Source organism: Sciurus vulgaris (assembly GCF_902686455.1).
Source record: "Sciurus vulgaris genome assembly, chromosome: 1".
Lineage (NCBI taxonomy): Eukaryota > Metazoa > Chordata > Mammalia > Rodentia > Sciuridae > Sciurus > Sciurus vulgaris.
The window spans coordinates 144,055,900-144,074,571 of record NC_136461.1 but is presented as its reverse complement, the minus strand read 5'-3'; the positions used below and the strand labels follow the sequence as shown (position 1 = coordinate 144,074,571).

At 36.0% G+C, this 18,672-nt stretch overlaps 1 protein-coding gene across 2 annotated transcripts; it reads left to right on the top strand.

The window, feature by feature from the left end:
• Window positions 1-1,806: 1,806 nt before the first annotated feature.
• On the top strand, window positions 1,807-17,983 carry COPS5 (COP9 signalosome subunit 5). 2 transcript variants are annotated; one of them, XM_079105067.1, is made up of 8 exons: window positions 1,807-2,099; window positions 4,407-4,641; window positions 5,713-5,841; window positions 6,432-6,497; window positions 7,480-7,565; window positions 13,154-13,265; window positions 16,737-16,885; window positions 17,744-17,983. In XM_079105067.1, exons 1-8 carry the CDS (start codon window positions 1,957-1,959, stop codon window positions 17,826-17,828), a joined length of 1,005 nt encoding a protein of 334 aa, XP_078961193.1. In that variant the 5' UTR covers window positions 1,807-1,956; the 3' UTR covers window positions 17,829-17,983. The 2 variants fall into 2 exon arrangements, with proteins under 2 accessions (XP_078961193.1, XP_078961194.1); XM_079105068.1 differs by having other exon boundaries at window positions 1,966-2,107.
• Window positions 17,984-18,672: the final 689 nt, after the last annotated feature.

Genomic DNA, 18,672 nt, shown 5'->3' with positions numbered 1-18,672 from the left:
GGCTAAATCGGTTACAGTCTTTCCAAACTACCCTTCCACCACCCCACGAACTGGCTAGTCAGGTCAGGAAACAGTGTCAGTCTTAGAGGCAGTGAGAGGAACTCTTGACATAGCTTTGCAAGGATTTAGTCCTAGTCCAGGAGTCTGGTAAACCATGTGTCCTGAACTTTCATTACCATTTCAACATACAACGTAGTTCACCCCAATCCTGATTGGTTACATGCTACCACTAGAAAAGAAATATCTAGCTTCCCAGGAGAGTGGAACTAATAGTATTAGTGTATCATAAGGGCCCTAATCTATCCTGACTTATTTCCGTAAGGTGGTTTTAAAAGGCAAATTTTCTCCAACTTAAGTTAATGTCAAAACGGTAGGCTACCGATGTAGGGTCAATTTTGTTTTTAACTACCAATCATACACTAGAAGTGGAGGATACAACCCAAAGCACACAGTGAAAAGGAAAATAGCCTGTAAACAAGTACCTTAGACACTGTGAATGAAATGGTTACTGGAAAGAAAGAGTTCATAGGTTGAGATCTCTAAACTGTTTTTAAAGATTAATATCACAGAGGTAGAAAAGGAAGAGCATTTCAAGTAATGCTGAACACAACTGTATTGCTAAGCCAAAGTGAAGTTACTGGCAGTGATGGAATGAAAAGTTTCCGTGGGGACTGAAAGAAACTGGAGGGGTATAAAGCGATCCAGTTATGAATAGCTGTGATGCTTTTTTTCCAGCAAAATTTGTATTGAAAACATTCTAGTAGTTAGGGATGAACCAATGAACACAGATCTAGACCATGTTTTGAAACTCAGAATCTAGTGTGGAGGGATGAGAGTACAATAACTAAAACAAACTAACAAATGAAACAAACTTCCTATTAGTTGCTGTAAGAAACAAAAAGATGGCCGTTACTGATTCGGCCCGGGGACAAAGGCGATTCACTGTACTGTTAAAGACCAAATTGTAACTTATTTTAAAAACTATGAAAACTGGAAGCCTGCATGGTGGCGCATGTGCCTAAGGAGGCTGAAACAGGAGGATCCCAAGTTCGGTCAGCCCACAGCATCCTAGCGACTCACAGAAAACCTGTTTCAAAGTGAAAAATAAAAAGGACTGGGGTGGTAACTCAAGGGAAAGCGCCCCTAGGTTCAATCCCGATACCAAAAAGGACTGAGTACTGGACATTTTCAGAACACCAATAGCTCACAATACATAAAGTTATATAAACACGTGAAAAAATATGACGTTAGAAATCCATGAGTTTTCACTGCCTTCTCGGAACACTAGCGAAAGCCCATCTAAAAGCTAGGCGCCAGGCGATTTTACGAGCCTGTGGGATTTTACATATGGGCAGTGAATCATCTTAAAACAGAATGACATATTTGTCTTCCTCTCCAGAACTAGAATCCAGAACTACTTCCATCTCGTTTTTCAAAGGCATTCTTATTTTTTAGTCTTTCAAAGAACTGATTTCACTTACTATGTCTTACACACACTTTCACCCGTGCCAGCTTAAAGCTCCCCCCACACACTTAATATGGCGGAGGCCGCGCCTGCGCAGTATGAACCTAGACAGCCAAATTCAGTTTCTGGCATAATATTACAAGCCCTTCTTCCGGTACGGAAGGCTATACCATTCTTAAATCGAATCATTGTTTTCTGCCTAATTCACACATACAGTTTTCCAATACAGTAAATTCCCATTTCAATCACAAAACTGTTCCTCTCTCCCTAATTTTTAAAGTAATCGCTTGCTACATAGTTGTGTCCCCGAAGGACCCCTGCCATTCCGAATGGTCTGTGCCTACCTCACCTCCGGTGCTAGGTGTCATGGCTGCCCCAATAGTCTATTAAGAATTTGCACCTGAGGTGAGGAAGGTCTGAAGCCCACACCTGGAGACCCAGAGAGCTGAAGTTCGTGTGGTTATAGAGGCGACAACTCCGATTCCTTGGCGATGGCGGCGTCCGGGAGCGGTATGGCGCAGAAAACCTGGGAATTGGCCAACAACATGCAGGAAGCCCAGAGTATTGATGAAATCTACAAATACGACAAAAAACAGCAGCAAGAAATCCTGGCGGCGAAACCCTGGACTAAGGAGTGAGGAGGTCCCTGGCGAGACGCAGGGGAGGGACGGGATGGCGGGAATTTAAGAGACCCAGGGAGAGTGGGAATCGAAACGGGTGGAGAGAGTTTTTTTGTTTTTTGTTTTTTGTTTTTGTTTTTTTTTAACAGGAAAGTGAAGGATAGAAAGAGGGCTTTTGATTTGCCTTTATCCTTGATAGTGACGCCTAAGCCTCTCGGCGGGGGCCTGTTTGACTCCCCTTTTTTTAATCCATTTACTACCGAGGATGTAAAGGAAGAACAAGCAGTGATTTAAACTGACACTTTTCAACATCTTTCTTGTCACATATACCACACACTGCCGTGAACCGGTGTCGACATGCATCTTGTGGGGGCCTTACGCTGATCCTAATCTGGGGATTGCAGCTGCAATCAAGTTATCATGCCAAGGGTCTCAAAAATAAGAGACCTTTTGTTGTTGTTGTTGTTGGCAATTATTTCCGAGGCACATTGAGTCTCTATCCAGCCTCCAAAACGTTATTCCACCAGTTCACACGAGCAACTATTTATAAAAATAGAGTTTAAGGCTCTTTGCTTCTTAGTAAAATCTATGTATCTCTGGAAATGATGATAGGTCAGAAATGTTTACCCATAACATTTACCCTTTCTTGAGAGCAGATTTTATTAGGAAGAGAGTAAAAAGAGCACAAAGGTCCCTATCTAATGAAGAGATAGGAGAAATGTGGTCAGCAATAGAACATACTTCATCAGCCTTACAGTTTTTTACAAAGTTAGCCTTAACTGTCCACATGTTTAATTTCAACAGTGTTTATTGAGAATTTAATATGAGCCAGGCATTGAGCTAGGAATTTTCATTTCATTTAATCTGCATGAGAACCAAATACTGTATTTCCATTCCTTTTTTGCAAATAAGAAAATGTATTAAGAAACTTACTTCATGGTCACACTGAGGCAGTAGACCTAAGACCAAATCTCACAATTGTCACTGAACTAGTTGACCTTAGGAAATTAATTTCATTTATATGTAATATAGAAATAAGACCTACCTATTGGTGTGATGTCATGAAGATTAGATGAGTTAATATATTAAAAGAATCTAGAATTATGTAATGGAAACACATTAACTATTGTGTGTGTGTGTGTGTCCTTGTGTCTTGTGTCGCCATCCCCCCCCCCCCTTTTCCCATTAAAGGGTGGAGCCAAGATTTTAATTCATGTCTTGACTTCTAAAAGCAGGTCTCCTTATCTTTCAGCTTGTGGTTGAAATCTGGCAAAGGTTCGGATTAAACTTGGTTGTTTTCTGTAGTCAAGCATCTTAAAAGGCTTCCCAAGAGACATTTACTGACTGCTTTGTACAGCCTGGTTAGATTGCCTGATTATCTGCTTGCTTCTATGGCAGGCTCTGCATTCTAGGTTGATGTAGTCTGTTTGGAAACTATCAGCTTGCCTCACGGTTTTTCTCATTATATTCCAGCTATCTTCAGCTGCATCAGTGATATCAAAATATATTTTTTTATTCAAGAATGTATTCATCTCCAATGATGAAAAACTCTAGAATAGCAATCTTAGAAGTAGGGATATTAGGTCTATTTTTTTTATTTTGAGGCTGATATCACAGAGGGAAACCATGCCCTTCAACATACTATTCAAGACTACCATAATGCAAGGCTGGGGAGATAGCTCAGTTGGTAGAGTGCTTGCCTCGCAAGCACAAGGCCCTGGGTTCAATCCCTAGCACCGCAAAAAAAAGAAAAGAGTACCATAATACTAGTAACAGCACTTAAGGTTTTGGTATGTGTCAAGCACTAAGCTAAGTATTTTATACACATTTTTCACCCTAACAACTTTGAAGTATAAATAAGAAAACTGAGGCACAAACATTAAGTGGTAGACCCAGCACCACAGCTAGAGCATGGCAGTGCCAAAATTCAGACTTCAGCATGGGTGTTAGAGTCCACGTTCATAACCATTAGGCCAGAAGGTTACACTTGAGAAGGGTTAGACACAAACATTCAACCTCAGAATCAGAAATATGCTGATTCCAAGTCAAGGTAGAAAAAGCCTATTCAACTGACCATGTTTTTCCCTCTTGAACCTTATATTTAAAAACTATTCCAGACTTTTCTCTTCCCCCAGGGGAGAATACTGTACAGGACTGTGACCTGTTTATTATTTCTAGTGCCCTGTAGAAACTCCTTTTCTACTTTTTCTTTCCACATTCATCTCTGTAAATCCCTTCAGTACTTAGTATCTCACGAAAACCATCTTTTGAAATTGTACTTTATATAAGAAATTTAATTACACCATGATTTTGTTTTGTAGTCACCATTACTTTAAGTACTGCAAAATCTCAGCATTGGCTCTACTGAAAATGGTGATGCATGCCAGATCAGGAGGCAACTTGGAAGTGATGGGTTTGATGCTAGGAAAGGTGGACGGTGAAACCATGATCATTATGGACAGTTTTGCTTTGCCTGTAGAGGGCACTGAAACCCGAGTAAATGCTCAGGCTGCTGCATATGAGTACATGGCTGCATACATAGAAAACGCCAAACAGGTAAAAATGTTTTCTTAAAATTCGGTAACTGCAAAGAATCTCAAGGTGACTTTTGAGTTTCTAAACTTAAAACTATCCTCTTTACATTAAATTTTATATTTTAAATTCAACAATTTCTATATAAAATGTATGTGAGATTAAAAGCATGATAAGATTTATAACATAGGGACTGAGGGTATAGCTCAGTGGTAAAGCACTTTCCTAGCATGCTTAGGTCTTGGGTTTGATCTCTAGCACTGGGGGTGGGGGGAAGATTTAGAACATAGACACCCCCCAAAAATAAATTCTTATTCATTATCAGATGTGTGTTTAAAATCAAAAGTCTGAGCCAGGCATGTTGGCACACACCTGTAATCCCAGCAACTTGGGAGGATGACGCAGGAGTATCACAAATTCAAGGCTGGTCTCAGCAACTTAGTGAGACCCTAAACAACTTGGCAAGACCTTCTCTCAAAATTTTTTAAAAAGGCAGAGGGCACTAGAGATGTGACTTAGTGGCTAAGCATCCCTGAGTTCAATACCCAGAACCAAAAAAATTAAAAATTTTGGAAAAAAAATAGTTTGGAAATGACCTAAATATTCATGAATATAAAACTAGTTAAATAAATTGTGGTACATTCTTCTTAGGCAGCATTTTTTTTAAAAAGTAGTTATGTATGTATTTACTTGTATGGAGAAAACTCTAGAATAATTATCATGTAAAAAAAGCAAAATATAAAACACTGTATATGGTATGCTATTGTGTGTCTCTATTTATTAAATTACAAGAATGCAAGATACCTCTGTAAGACTATGTAAGCAGTCAGCAACAGGGGTGATACCTGTGCTGAGAAACCAGGTAGTTGAGATAAAGGAGATGGGAAGAAGGCTGAAAACCCTTATCATTCTTGTACTTTGTTAATTCTGTGCTATGTACACATATTATCTATTCAAAGAATTCCTTTTTTAACAAAAGCTGCATATGGTAAGGACTATTCTGCATAATTTTACCATAATGCTACATAAAATAATGATAAATGTCTTGAAAATTAAACAGAAACCTAAAGCTCCTTTGTCCTCTTCATTTGTTAGGTTGGTCGCCTTGAAAATGCAATTGGCTGGTACCATAGCCACCCTGGCTATGGTTGCTGGCTTTCTGGGATTGACGTTAGTACACAGATGCTTAACCAGCAGTTCCAAGAACCATTCGTAGCAGTGGTAGTAAGTACTTTTAAACCAGTTATTAATAAATTCTTCATGAACATTTACTAGAACAAGGGTTAAAATAACATGGTAGCTGGGGAGGGGTGGCACACACCTGTAATCCCAGCAACTCAGGAGGCTGAGACAGGAGGATCAATAATTCAAAGCCAGCCTCAGCAGTAGTGAGGTACTAAGCAACTCAGTGAGACCTCCGTCTCTAAATAAAATGCAAAATAGGGCTAGGAATGTGGCTCAGTGTTTGAGTGCCCCTGAGTTCAATCCCTGGTACCCAAAAATAGGTAGGTAGATTGATTGATTTACAAAAACATTTTTAAAAGAGATGAGCAAATTCTCAAATAGTATTCTTAAATGATATAATAATTAAATGTAATCTCTGAATTTACTGTGATAAATTTCTGTGTTTAACCATTTCATTGAACTTTCTGGTGTTTTGGCTTGGTTATTTTTTCCATATTGTTTGGTCATTTATTGTATATGTGCACAGTGTTACATATACATATGTATTTCTAGATTTATTTTTTAATAAATGGAGACATATAATGATTTATATTGATAGATATTAAATATTAAGTATATTTTTCTTGTAGATTGACCCAACAAGAACAATATCTGCAGGAAAAGTGAATCTTGGAGCCTTTAGGACATACCCAAAGGTAATTTCTAAAATTATGTCGGTTTACTTTTTTAAACTCCCAAATATTTCACTTATTTTTAAAGTTTTGGCATGATTAGTATCTCCTTCCTAAAACAATTTAACATATTTAAAGTAACAATTAGGGCTAGGGTTGTGGTTCAGTGGTAGAGCAGTGGTAGAGCACCGCGTAAAATAAATAAATAAATAATCTTAAAGTATCGTGTCAATCTACAACAACAACAAAAAATTAATAAAGTAGCAAACTAACACAAACTTTTTTTAATTTTTTTTTTTTTTTTAGTTGTAGGTAGACATGATACCTTTGTTTTATTTATATGAGGTGCTGAGGATCAAACTCAGTGCCTCATACATGCTAGGCAAGCGCTCTACCACTAAGCCACAACCCCAGTCTCCTACAAACTGTCTCTTGACAAAAGAAAATACATTTATGTCATATGTTGTTGATTTTACTAGGAAAGCAATCTTTATTTAATAGTATTTGTGTGACTGGCATTCTGACAGGCACTAGAGAAAGAGCAAGCTACAGTTTCCTTCTCTGGAGGGAACTTGTAGTCTGCAGTAGATAATGCATAGGTATATATCACCTAAGGTGGAGAAAAATTAATCTATAAGCCAAATCCAGACTACAGCCACGAAATTGGGTTAGAGAAGTTAGATGAAATATACTTTTTTTCAGTTACAAAATGTTTTAATGAGTAAAGGTAGATTGAGTAAAATAAAGAAGTTCCTTTACCTCTCTTCTTAATGTGCTCCTCCCCAAAGGTAACCCCTGTTAACAGCTACTTTTAAATTCAACTACTTTGTGTGTGTGTGTGTGTGTGTGTGTGTGTGTGTGTGTGTGTGTGTGTGTATTTTGGAATATTTATGTTGAATATTTGTCTCTCCAAAATTAATTCTCCTATAAATAAAAAGCTGCATAGAAAAAAATTTTTCTTGGGTTTTTATTTTGTTTTTTTATCTTCTGTTTTATTTTTGTGCAGGGCTACAAACCTCCTGATGAAGGACCTTCTGAATACCAGACTATTCCACTTAACAAAATTGAAGACTTTGGTGTACATTGCAAACAGTAAGTAAATTAAAAAAAAAAAAAAAAAGTGTCTGAATCCAGTCACAGGAAACCTCAGAGCTGATCCAGCTCAAGCCCTTTATTTTACAGATGAGAAAAAGACTGACAAAATGCATTTCATACTATAACACCTTCTGAAATAATAGTTTAAAACATGGATTTAGGATAATGTTAAAATTTTTATTAATTGTTTTAATATAGCATGTTATTTACCTTTCACACAACCTAAAACATTTTTTCAATGTACATGATATTTGACCCAAACCAAAATTAATGAGTGAGAGAGATATTCAGGGCCAGCCTGACACTAACATGTTTGTAGTTCTTGTCCCACTTAGCAGACTCTTTCTATATATTTGCATGCCAAATTTAAGCCATATTAAAAAAAAAAAAATCACTGAATTATATATATATATATATCCTTTTTTAAAATGCTAGACTTCATGGTATACAAATTACATCTCAGAATTTTTTTAATGTTAAAGAAGCCAGTGAAGTCAGTTTTCTTTACCTTCTACATATATCTTACCACCTTTCTATCACCTTCATCCAAGCCACAACTAGTCCTACACACACACTTTACCTCTTAAAGTTGTTTTCTCAGCCAAACTGATTCTGTTAAAATGTAAGATTGTGGTCCTTCTTAGAATAATTTCCCATCTTATTCTTTCTAAGAATAAGATCCTAAAGCCTTACCATAGACTACACAACCCTATATGGTCTAGCCCCTACATTCTCTCAAGATTCATCTCTTAACACTGACCTTTGGTTCTCCCCAGTCCAGCAGTACTGACCTCTACCGTTTCTCAGATATCCTGCAGGCTTCTGCCTCAGGGCTTTTGTACTTACTGTTCCCTCTACCTGGAACTTTCTTCCTTATTTCCATATGGCTCTCTGACTATTTTAATCATTGACTATCTGTTTAAGGTCATCTTGACAGAAAATGTTCATTGGTCATCCTATCTCAGATAATACCTTCCTATCACTTTGTGTCTACTTTATCTGCTTTCTTTTTCTTCGTAGCACTTGTTGCCATCTGGTATGTTTGCTTTCTTATTATTGAACATGTGGATTTTATGGGAACAGAATTATTTGCTGCTGTAGCCTTGCTTTTTTTTTTTTTTTTTTTTTTTTAAAGATCTTTTTTTTTTAGTTGTGATGGGCCTTTATTTCTTTATATGTGGTACTGAGACTCGAACCCAGTGCCTCACACAAGCAAGGCAAGTGCTCTACCACTGAGCTACAACCTCAGCCTGTAGCCTTGCTTTTAAAACAGCAAGGCACACAGAAGAGTGGGCACTAAAAAATACCTCTTATCCCAACTTCAAGGAATATCTTGACTACCCATGTCCTACTTACTGTACTGCTCTTATTTTTCTGTTTAGAAATTCTTAGAAAATTCAGATTCTCTAGAATTGAGCTTTTAAATATTCTGGTATTATCTCTGACATTGTCCTGTAATAACTACCTCTACCCTAAATGATTAGGATTAAGCATTTAATCTGCCCTTTGGAAAAGAATTTAAATCGTTTCTATTTAAGAGAATTGCTTCTAATCATGGAAACCTTTGCTGCAAATTCTCATTTTCTGAGTAACAGTCAATTGGGTTTTCATATTTATATATGCATTTTTTTTTCTATGACCTAACAGAGCTACTTTCCCTGTTTTTCTTTCTGTTGTTTCATTCTTTTGTCTTCCTTAAATAACTTTCTTTTGGCAAGTACTCTACTTGCTATTCTGAAATAGGAGCCTATCAGAGAGGAGTAGCTACTTTGCTAGTTCCTACATTGCTAGAGTCTAGAATTTTGAACCGAAAATTGCTAGAATATTCAAAACCATTCTCTTACTTTGGATTGATTCCTAAATAAGAAAGAGTAAAGACAAGTAAAGACTGGATTTATTTTGGGCAAATATTCAGGGAAACACAGTGCCAGATCAAAAGAACAAGGGTTTTGCATACGCTAATTATACATCCATTTCCTAAATTATTTGATGATGAGTTATTATTAGCAGTTTATATTGGATTTTCTTTTTCTTACCTTAAATCCCATCCATATCATAATGCACACCCAAAGTCCTGGGGCATTTTTTCCTTTATTTCTCTCTCTCTCTCTCTCTCTCTTTTTTGTTGTTTCGTTTGTTGTTTTTGTTTTGTTTTGTTTCATTTTGCAGTGCTAGGGATCAAACCCAAGGCCTCACACATGCTGAGGAAATGCTCTATCACTGGACTACCAGCCCTCAAAATCTGTTTTAAGGGGCCCCAGTTGTAGCTCAGTGGTAGAGCACTTGCCTAGCATATGTGAGTCACTGGATTTGATCCTCAGCACCACATAAAAATAAAATAAAGGTAGTGTGTCCACCTACAACTAAAAAAAAAAAAAAAAATTAAATCTGTTTTAAACAGTGAATCTGATGTGTTAAACATTGTAACTTTAAAAAACTTTAGCGGAACTAGAATACAAAGGGTTTTTGCAGTGTTGAGGATCAAACCCAGGACTTTATACATGTTAGGCAAGCACTCTATCACTGAGGTGTGTCCTCAGCCCCAAATATATTTTTTTTAATTTGCTTGTATTTTATTAGTATTATAAGTACACCGTTTAAATAATCAAATGAGGACCAAAGGAGACAGTGTGCACCTGTAGTCCCACTTACTTGTGAGACTGAGTGAGGTAGGAGGATCACTTGAATCTAGGAGTTTGAGGCCAGCCTGGACAACATGGTAAAATTCTGTCTCTTTAAAAAATTTTTCTTAAAAAAGTCAAATGATTTTATGAAACATGAAAAGCAACAGTCTTATACCTTCTTCTGTCTTATCCCCCACAGGTAGTCACATAAAATGTTATTGTTTTTCCTTTAAATGTTTAACCCCCATGTCTTCAAACAACATGGTGATAATCTTACTTCTTGATTTTGAATACTGTTCTGTTTTTCAACTCTGTATCTGGGATATTTTAGGGGGAAAAACACATTTTATCATCCTAAGGATTTAAAACAGTAATTATGTTAAGGTGATCCATAAATTTGAAAACAAAGAGTCTATTCAAGACCCTCAAGTTTGAGTTCCCTATTTTCCACTTTTTTTTTTTTTTTTTTTTTTTTTTTAAGTTTTGAGACAGGGTCTCAGTCACCCAAATTGATAGTATTACAGGCATGCACCATCAGACCCTGCTTATTTTCCATCTTTTATGAATCTAAATATCCTTTACTATATTTATCCTCTCCTCTCCCCCCACCCCTCTCATGTCTGTGGTTTAACTCCTCCTTTCTAAAACTGACCTTTTCCCTTGAGTGCCTGCCCCCATCTCTACCTCTAACTTTTTCCTCAGTCTTGGGGCCTCACTTCTTAAGTGCTCTCCTAAATGTCAACACTTTGTATGTAAAAACATAGACTGAGGTTTTAGTAATGGACATAACTGTTTTATTATCCTTTCTCTGCCTCTTGCTAGCTATGTAGCTTTGAGCAAGATCTTTGTGTTAGTCAGCTTTACATCACTGTGATAAAATACCTAAGATAATAAACTCATAAGAAGGAAGGATAGGGCTGGGGTTGTGGCTCAGTGCCTAGCATGTATGAGGCACTGGGTTAGGTCCTCAGCACCACATATAAATAAATGAATAAAATAAAAGTCTATAAACATCTAAAATTAAAAAAAAAAAAAAAAAAAAAAAGATACTTGGGGGGGAGAAAGAAAGAATATTTTTTGGCTCAGAAGTTTCAGTCCCGTGGTTCATTAGTTCTGCTCTCAGGCCCAGAAGGGCCTGTGGCAAAGCAGTACATCATGCTAAAACCATGTGGTAGAGAAAGCTGCTCCCCTTATGGTGTCATGGAAGCAAAGTGAGAAGTAGAAGGACCAAGGTCCCAATATCTCTTTTAAGGGCATGCCTCTAATGACCTAACTTCCTTCCACTAGATCCTACCTCCTAAAGATTCCACCACTTCCCAGTGGCACCACAGGCAAGGGATCAAGAGTTCAACACGTGGGCCTTTGAAGGACACTCCAAATCCAAACTATAGCAGTCTTTAATCTTCGAATCTGTTTCCTTGTCTGCAGATAGAAAATAATAAATCCTTTCCTTATGGTTTTGGGAAAGATGAAATCAGAATATAGGTGGGACATAATAGATATTTGAGATACTATTCCACTTCCCACCTTTCACTGCTCCTTTTCTATCTTTGGATATACACAGGTGTCTTAGTCTTGAAAAGGCCTTCACTTTATTCTGATGTCTTCAGTTTCTTATTTTTTATTTCCTCACTGCTGAACTTTAATCAATGGGAATTTTTTATTGTGTCCATATTACTTTTATCTTTTGTACCACTACCCCAGAATCTGAACCTTTATCTCTTCCTATCTGTCCCACTGCAGTGGCTTCCTTTCTTCATCCTACCTCCATTTTTTTAACCTCTAGCACCTAATGGTATTACCACAGTCAGCTTTCTAAAACATCCCTTTGGCTGTATCATTGCTTGACTCAAACACCTTCTGTGAGTCTTAAGTACCTAAAGAATAAAAAATTTAAATTTCTTAGCCTTTTATGTAACATCTTCCAGCAACTGGACCCCCGTATGGCATTATAAGTTGTCCTCACAGTATATTCCACTCTTGCTAAATTGTCTGGCCAAGCCAATTCGCTTATTACTCTTACATGTTTCCTTTTCATGGATGATGCTCTCTATGTCATGCCTTGTGTTCTCAACATAGCCACACCATAGACTCTTGTGAGCGTTACCCTAAAATCCTGCCTTTTCCCTGGGGATTTGCAGCCAGTTGTAGCTCCAAATGACCATTTGACATCCTCTTAAGAGTACTCATTATCTTTAATACTCAATTGGTAATTGGTTCTTTTTATATATGCACTTTGGATCACTTACTGTTATTCAACATATTTCATTATATTTAAATTTTTTGATTCATACCACTTTCCCTATATAAATGGTGAGTTCCTAAAATAAAGACATTTTTGTGCTTCTTTGTATCCACTAATGTACATAACCTACTGAGATAGTTAAAATTTGTTACTTTTAAAATATGTATGTTTTTTAGACATTAACCAAATTTTCCTAGCTACAACCTGATTATAAACTAAGCACCTTTGGAAGCAGTAGAGATTCTTTTAGGCACCTTAGGACATACTTTAAGGTTTTCTTTTCCAAAAAGTAGTAGCCCCTAATCAGAAAATTAGAAAGGGAGGAAAGAGGAATACACATGTCACTTTCAGTGTATTTTAAAAGGCTAATAAAAATGATAAAGAGGCAACTCATTAAGCTTATGTACTGTTAGTTAGAATTTATAAAACTTAATAACACAAACATATCATTCAGAAATTCTTATTATTAATTGCTCCTTGGAAATTTCTGGGCTTTACAGAAGGAAAACATATAAAACAGAAGTTTTATAGATAGAAGATTTGAAATCACAACCCCTGAAGTAAAAGAAACCATGGTTACCTTTTATTCTGTTAGACTAAAAACTAAAACATGACTATTAGAATATAAAATATAATTTGCTTAAATTTGGCTATGACTTCTGTATGTTGTAATTGAATATTCTTTTACTTATTCAGTTTGTGCTTTTGTTTCATAGATATTATGCCTTAGAAGTCTCATATTTCAAATCCTCTTTGGATCGCAAATTACTTGAGCTTTTGTGGAATAAGTACTGGGTGAATACACTGAGTTCCTCTAGCTTGCTTACTGTGAGTATTCTACTTATAAGGGATGCATTTGAATTTTATATATGCTATAAAAGCTATTTATTATTTGAAACCCCCTTCCACACAAAGGCTGTACCCAACTTGCCCAAAACACAAGGGTTGGGATGGCATTCTGCACTGCTAAGTAGATCAAAATGCTAGGAAAATCTAAGGTCTGTCATATGCCAAAGAAACCAAGTATAAATGGCAAATAGAGTGGCCAGATCAGGGTGAGATCTGTTGTGCATGCCTTAAAGAGATGTATACAGAGGCTGGGGTTGTGGCTAAGTGGTAGAGCACTCACCTAACATGTATGAGGTTCCACATAAAAATAAATAAAATAAAGGTATTGTGTCCATCTACAACTAAAAATAATATAAATGTTTAAAAAATGATGTATAGTGGAAAATACAAATATTTGTTGTATCAGATATCTTTTGGACCACAGTTTCAATGGGACACTCAGAGAAATAAGAAAGGGAATCATGGTGGAGTGTAGCTCTGTGGTAGAGTGCATGCTTGTGGTAGGTCCTGGGTTCAGTCCCCAGCACCAGGAAAAAGAAAGAAAGAAAGAAAGAGAGAGAGAGAGAGAGAGAGAGAGAGAGAGAGGGAGGGAGGGAGGGAGGAAGGGAGGGAGGGAAGGAGGGAGGGAGGGAGGGAAAGGGAAGGAGGGAGGGAGAGAGAGAGAAAAAAAGAGAGAGAAAAGTAAAGAGGGAAAGGGAAGGGAAGGGAGTTAAATAAGTTGCAAAGCCTAGGAGTAGAGCTTACCTTGGGCACAAATAAGTTTACATTCAAGCAATTACAAAGTCTTGAATTTTTTTCTCTCAGCTTTATTAGTTAGTTTCAGGTTTCATGTGGAGGCAAGATGGCAGCTTTAGCCTCAGATCTCCCAGTTTCATGTTCAAAATAGGAAATCAAGGGCTGGGGTTGTAGATCAGTGGTAGAGCGCTTGGCTAGCATGGGTGAGGCGCTGGGTTCGATCCTCAGCAGCACATACAAACAAATAAATAAAGATTAAATTCTTAAAAAAAAAAAATTACATCAAGAAATACATTTACCCGTGCATATTCTCAGGAAAGAAAGCCTCATTGCTTCTGACTGAGTTTACTTAGAACACATGCTCATCTACTTAGACCTTGCTGTAGGCCAAGGGAATGAAGTCATTGAGTGCTGGGCTAGGGTGGAGGCAGCTCCTTCAGGAGCATAATAAGATGGGGAAAGAGAGGTCCCAGAGAGAAATCAGAAGACTATTACTTTAAAGCAACAGATAGAGGGCAGCAAAAAAATAGCTATGTATTCACTGAATGTTTTTTGATTGTATCACTAAAACCTAATACATTTAGAAAGATATCTACTTAATAGCTTTTTCTATATTTAACTTAGTAACAATTTTTTACTTTTTTTTAAAAGTAAGCTATTTCATTTAGTGCAATGTACATAGTGATTAGAACCATGATATTTGGAATAAAATAAACTGGGTTAGAAAACACCTGTGCCACTTTAGTAGTTCTGAGTGACCTGAGTTATTTAATGTGACTGAGCCTTTGTTGGGTGTAAAATAATGATAATGCTACATACATCATTAAATACACTGAGGAAGTTAGGACTTAATATAAAGCAATTAACCAAATGCCTGGCATATAATAAAGTCTCAATAAGTGACTTTTATTTTGTTTGGTGCATTATATGCACAGAAAAAGACCTCACTTAAGTCTATTTATAGTGATTTTAAACAATTCTGACAAGGTTTCTGTTCTTACTGCTTATCCTCTATAGTCAGAAGTAGTAGATTAGAAAGAAGAGATTGATCAGAGTAGCAAACATTGTTTCCTTTGTGCCAAACACTGCTAAATGCTATATATTTGTTGTTTCCTTAGAGGCAAATGTACTAATAGCAGCCAAAAGTGACACCTGATGGCAAGCAGTGAAAACACTGTAAGACCAGAGCAGTCTGAGCCTTTGTGTAAAGACAAGCAGATCTATCTACTCAGCCCTGTGGCTATCCCTGTATTATAGGTCTGCATATACAAGGACATTAATAATCAATTAAATTTTATTTCCATCCTTTTTGTGGTTTTACATAATTACAGCATTTGAAGAAAAAGTTTGGAAATATGTGTTCAGCTTTTTCCCCAGCTAAAGTAGTTAATTATATCATGTAACTAAAAAACTACCAGAAAAAAAGTTATTTTCTTATTTAGGAAAATAGTTCCTTATATTCATTCTGTATGCATTGGAAATGTAATTGTGTATAAAAAAAAAAAAAAGAAATTTAATTGGTTGTATTTTATTGTAATTTTAATAATAGCTATTTCTAGTGACCCACATTTTCATGGCTTAAGTAGCTTCTGATTGTGAAGTGGTCTATAAGCCTTAAGAGTTTTTTCCAAGTCTATGGTGGAAAATTATTGATTTCCTAAACCACTTATAGCCAGACAAAAGGAACACAGTTGCATCTTTTAACAATATCATAAGTTTGTAAAATCATTAGAAGAACAAGTAACATTTTAAAGGGCCCTCTATAGCTGTGATGACAGCAAATAACTTCTCATGTTTGGTGATGAATCTCTGTTTCCTGTATACTATCTTAAAAATTGAGCAAGTAGGATAATGTTCTTATTTCTGCCAAGTTGTTATTAATCTTCATTCTCTTCTGTCAAAGATTAAGGAAAGAAATGTAATACATACTTTACAACTTCACCTTCGCGATTTTTTTTTACATTCTATACTACAACACAACTAAAAAATTATACCCCCTAAATATATATTTTAAATATTATAATTAACTGTGTACTTGTAACTATTAAAATTTTTCTTTTTAAAAAGGATGTAATATTCTAGAAAAATAGTATAAACCAGTTTTCCAAATGTAGGTATGCATGTGAGAATATAGCATTTCTCCAAGGTATAACTGCTCATAGTTGGGTAGAATATAACAAGTGGGTTTATTTTCTTCTTTATATTACTCTACATTTTCTAAATTTTCTGTGATAACTATTAACTTTATAATCAAAGTCTAAAAAATATTTTTTAAATATTGTGATAAGTACTAGTTCTAAAAGTTCAACAAGAACACTAACAAAATTAGCTAACAATTATTAAGCCTTTTCTAGGTGCCATGTACCATTCTGAGGATATAAAACTTCATTTAATTTTCATGACAATCTTAGGTAAAAATTATTGCCACCCTTTCCCATTTTCAGAAGAGGACCAAGAGGTGCACGCCAGGCTTCCGAGCTAATCTGCAGCAGGGTTAGAACCTAGACTCAGATCTGTGTATTTCAAAGCCTCCCATAACAACAAATATTATGATAAATTGATCAAAAAGAAAATTTCCAAATTAATCTTAAAATTGTAAAAGGAGAAATATCTACATTCTAACTCCTTAAATTTAGAAGCAGTTCTTATAGATGAAGAACATTTTAAATTGTGTTTTTCATATTATGCCCTGATACAATGCTATTTTCTCTACAGAATGCAGACTATACCACTGGTCAGGTATTTGATTTGTCTGAAAAGTTAGAGCAGTCAGAAGCCCAGCTGGGTCGAGGAAGTTTCATGTTGGGTTTAGAAACACATGACCGAAAGTCAGAAGACAAACTTGCCAAAGCTACAAGAGACAGGTAAGAGGAAGATTCTTGACCCTAACTTTTTCTTTCAAAATTTGCAAATAATAAGATTCAAATTCCTTATGGTTTAGCTCGGTTTTAACTTAGAATGATACCCGAATATTAAAGTCTTGGGACTTTGAAGAGTTGTCACATGCAGATTTTAACTTCAAAAATTTAGGAGACATTATATTAAAACATTAAAGGCACAAATCAATGATCTAGTTCTGGGTATTGTGGTATACACCTACAGTCCCACTTACTCCAGAGACAGGGAGGGGGATCTCAAGTTAAGGCCAACCTGGGCAATTTAGTAAGACCCCATGTCCATTAAAAAGGTCTAGGGATGTAGCTCATTGGTAGAGCACTTACCTAGCTCATGTGAGGGCCCTGGGTTCAATCCCCAGCACCACAAAAAAAAAAGCATAGGATTATTTTGTAAATTATTCAAAATAAAGGATAAGGTTTTATGTAATATTAGAATCCTGTAGTTACAGATTAATGTGTCATTAATATATAATTTATGTATACTATTGTACAAGTATAATTTTCATAAATATAATAATATATAATTTCAATTGTCCTCTAAAACAGAACTTTTCCCAGAGCTGCTGACAAGTAACAAAATTAACTATTTGGAATTGTATCCAATTTTACATTGTCATTCTTTTGTGAAGGTTCTAGTAAGTAATGGAATAGGTTTAAAGACATGCAGAAGGCTAAAATTCACAAGGGTCAACTTTAGATTTGTGTGGTTTGGGAATATGAATGAAACTGAAAAAATATTGGAAATGTAGAGATGAACATGAGAGGAGAATTGCATGTTTGAACCATTTTTAGTTTGTGATATTATGTGATGTTTTTTCTTTCCAGCTGTAAAACCACCATAGAAGCCATCCATGGATTGATGTCTCAGGTTATTAAGGATAAACTGTTTAATCAAATTAACATCTCTTAAACAGTTACTGATAGTACTTTTGCCTGAAAACTGGTATGTGAAAAATACTCAAGTAATACTTTTAAAACCAGTTACCAAAAATCTGATTAGAAGTATAAGGTGCTCTGAAATGTCCTGAATATTAACATCCTGTAATAAAACTCTATAAAATGAAATTGTCTGTCTCATTGTTTTGTGGGCAGATTTACATTATTTTTCTAGTATCCTTTAATGCTCTTAAATATGAAAAAAAAAAATTAGAGCTTTCTATTTTTTGAAGCATGGTGCCTATCTAAATTAATGAATTTCAGCCTTTCACTTGCCACACTTATGGCGAGAACCACTTTTCATTTTTGCCTATACCTTCTTTTGAAAGTCTGTTAGTAAAAATAAAATTTAACATTTTTATATTCCTATAAAATAGCAGCCAAGTCAGACCGAAGATGATTTTCTTGAAAATCAAGTAACCTTATTAGAATTAGAACAAACCTAGCCCAGAGTATTCAAATGTTCGCTAGTGATTTTCCTGAACCAGGCCATTGGTACTCTCTCTGGAGATAAACTGAACAAACTGAACATGAGCGCTGTCCTCACAGAACTTAACTATGGAGTCTAAGGCTAAGTTGACAAGCACATAAGTACACTATCGTGAAGGGAGAAATAAAGTGTGCTGGTTAATTCCTGGGAGAAACCCTTCTTCCAAAGAGGGCTTAGCAAGGTAGTCTTCCCAAAGGAAGTGACCTGACCAGGTGAAACTTGTAGGAAAGGAGGACTACCCCGAAAAGGGTAATAGGTAGGCAATTACTATTACACGCAAAAAATACAACAATGAATTTCTTTCTGCCCGGTGGTTTGGGGCAGAAAG

What these genes read in the sequence shown, in the direction of transcription:
- COPS5 (XM_079105067.1), top strand. Translation starts at nt 1,957, where the DNA reads ATGGCGGCGTCCGGGAGCGGTATGGCGCAGAAAACCTGGGAATTGGCC. An exon ending in GCGAAACCCTGGACTAAGGA is followed by an intron (nt 2,100 to 4,406) that starts GTGAGGAGGTCC and finishes TTTGTTTTGTAG; the next exon opens with TCACCATTACTTTAAGTACT. An exon ending in TTTGGTGTACATTGCAAACA is followed by an intron (nt 7,566 to 13,153) that starts GTAAGTAAATTA and finishes TTTGTTTCATAG; the next exon opens with ATATTATGCCTTAGAAGTCT.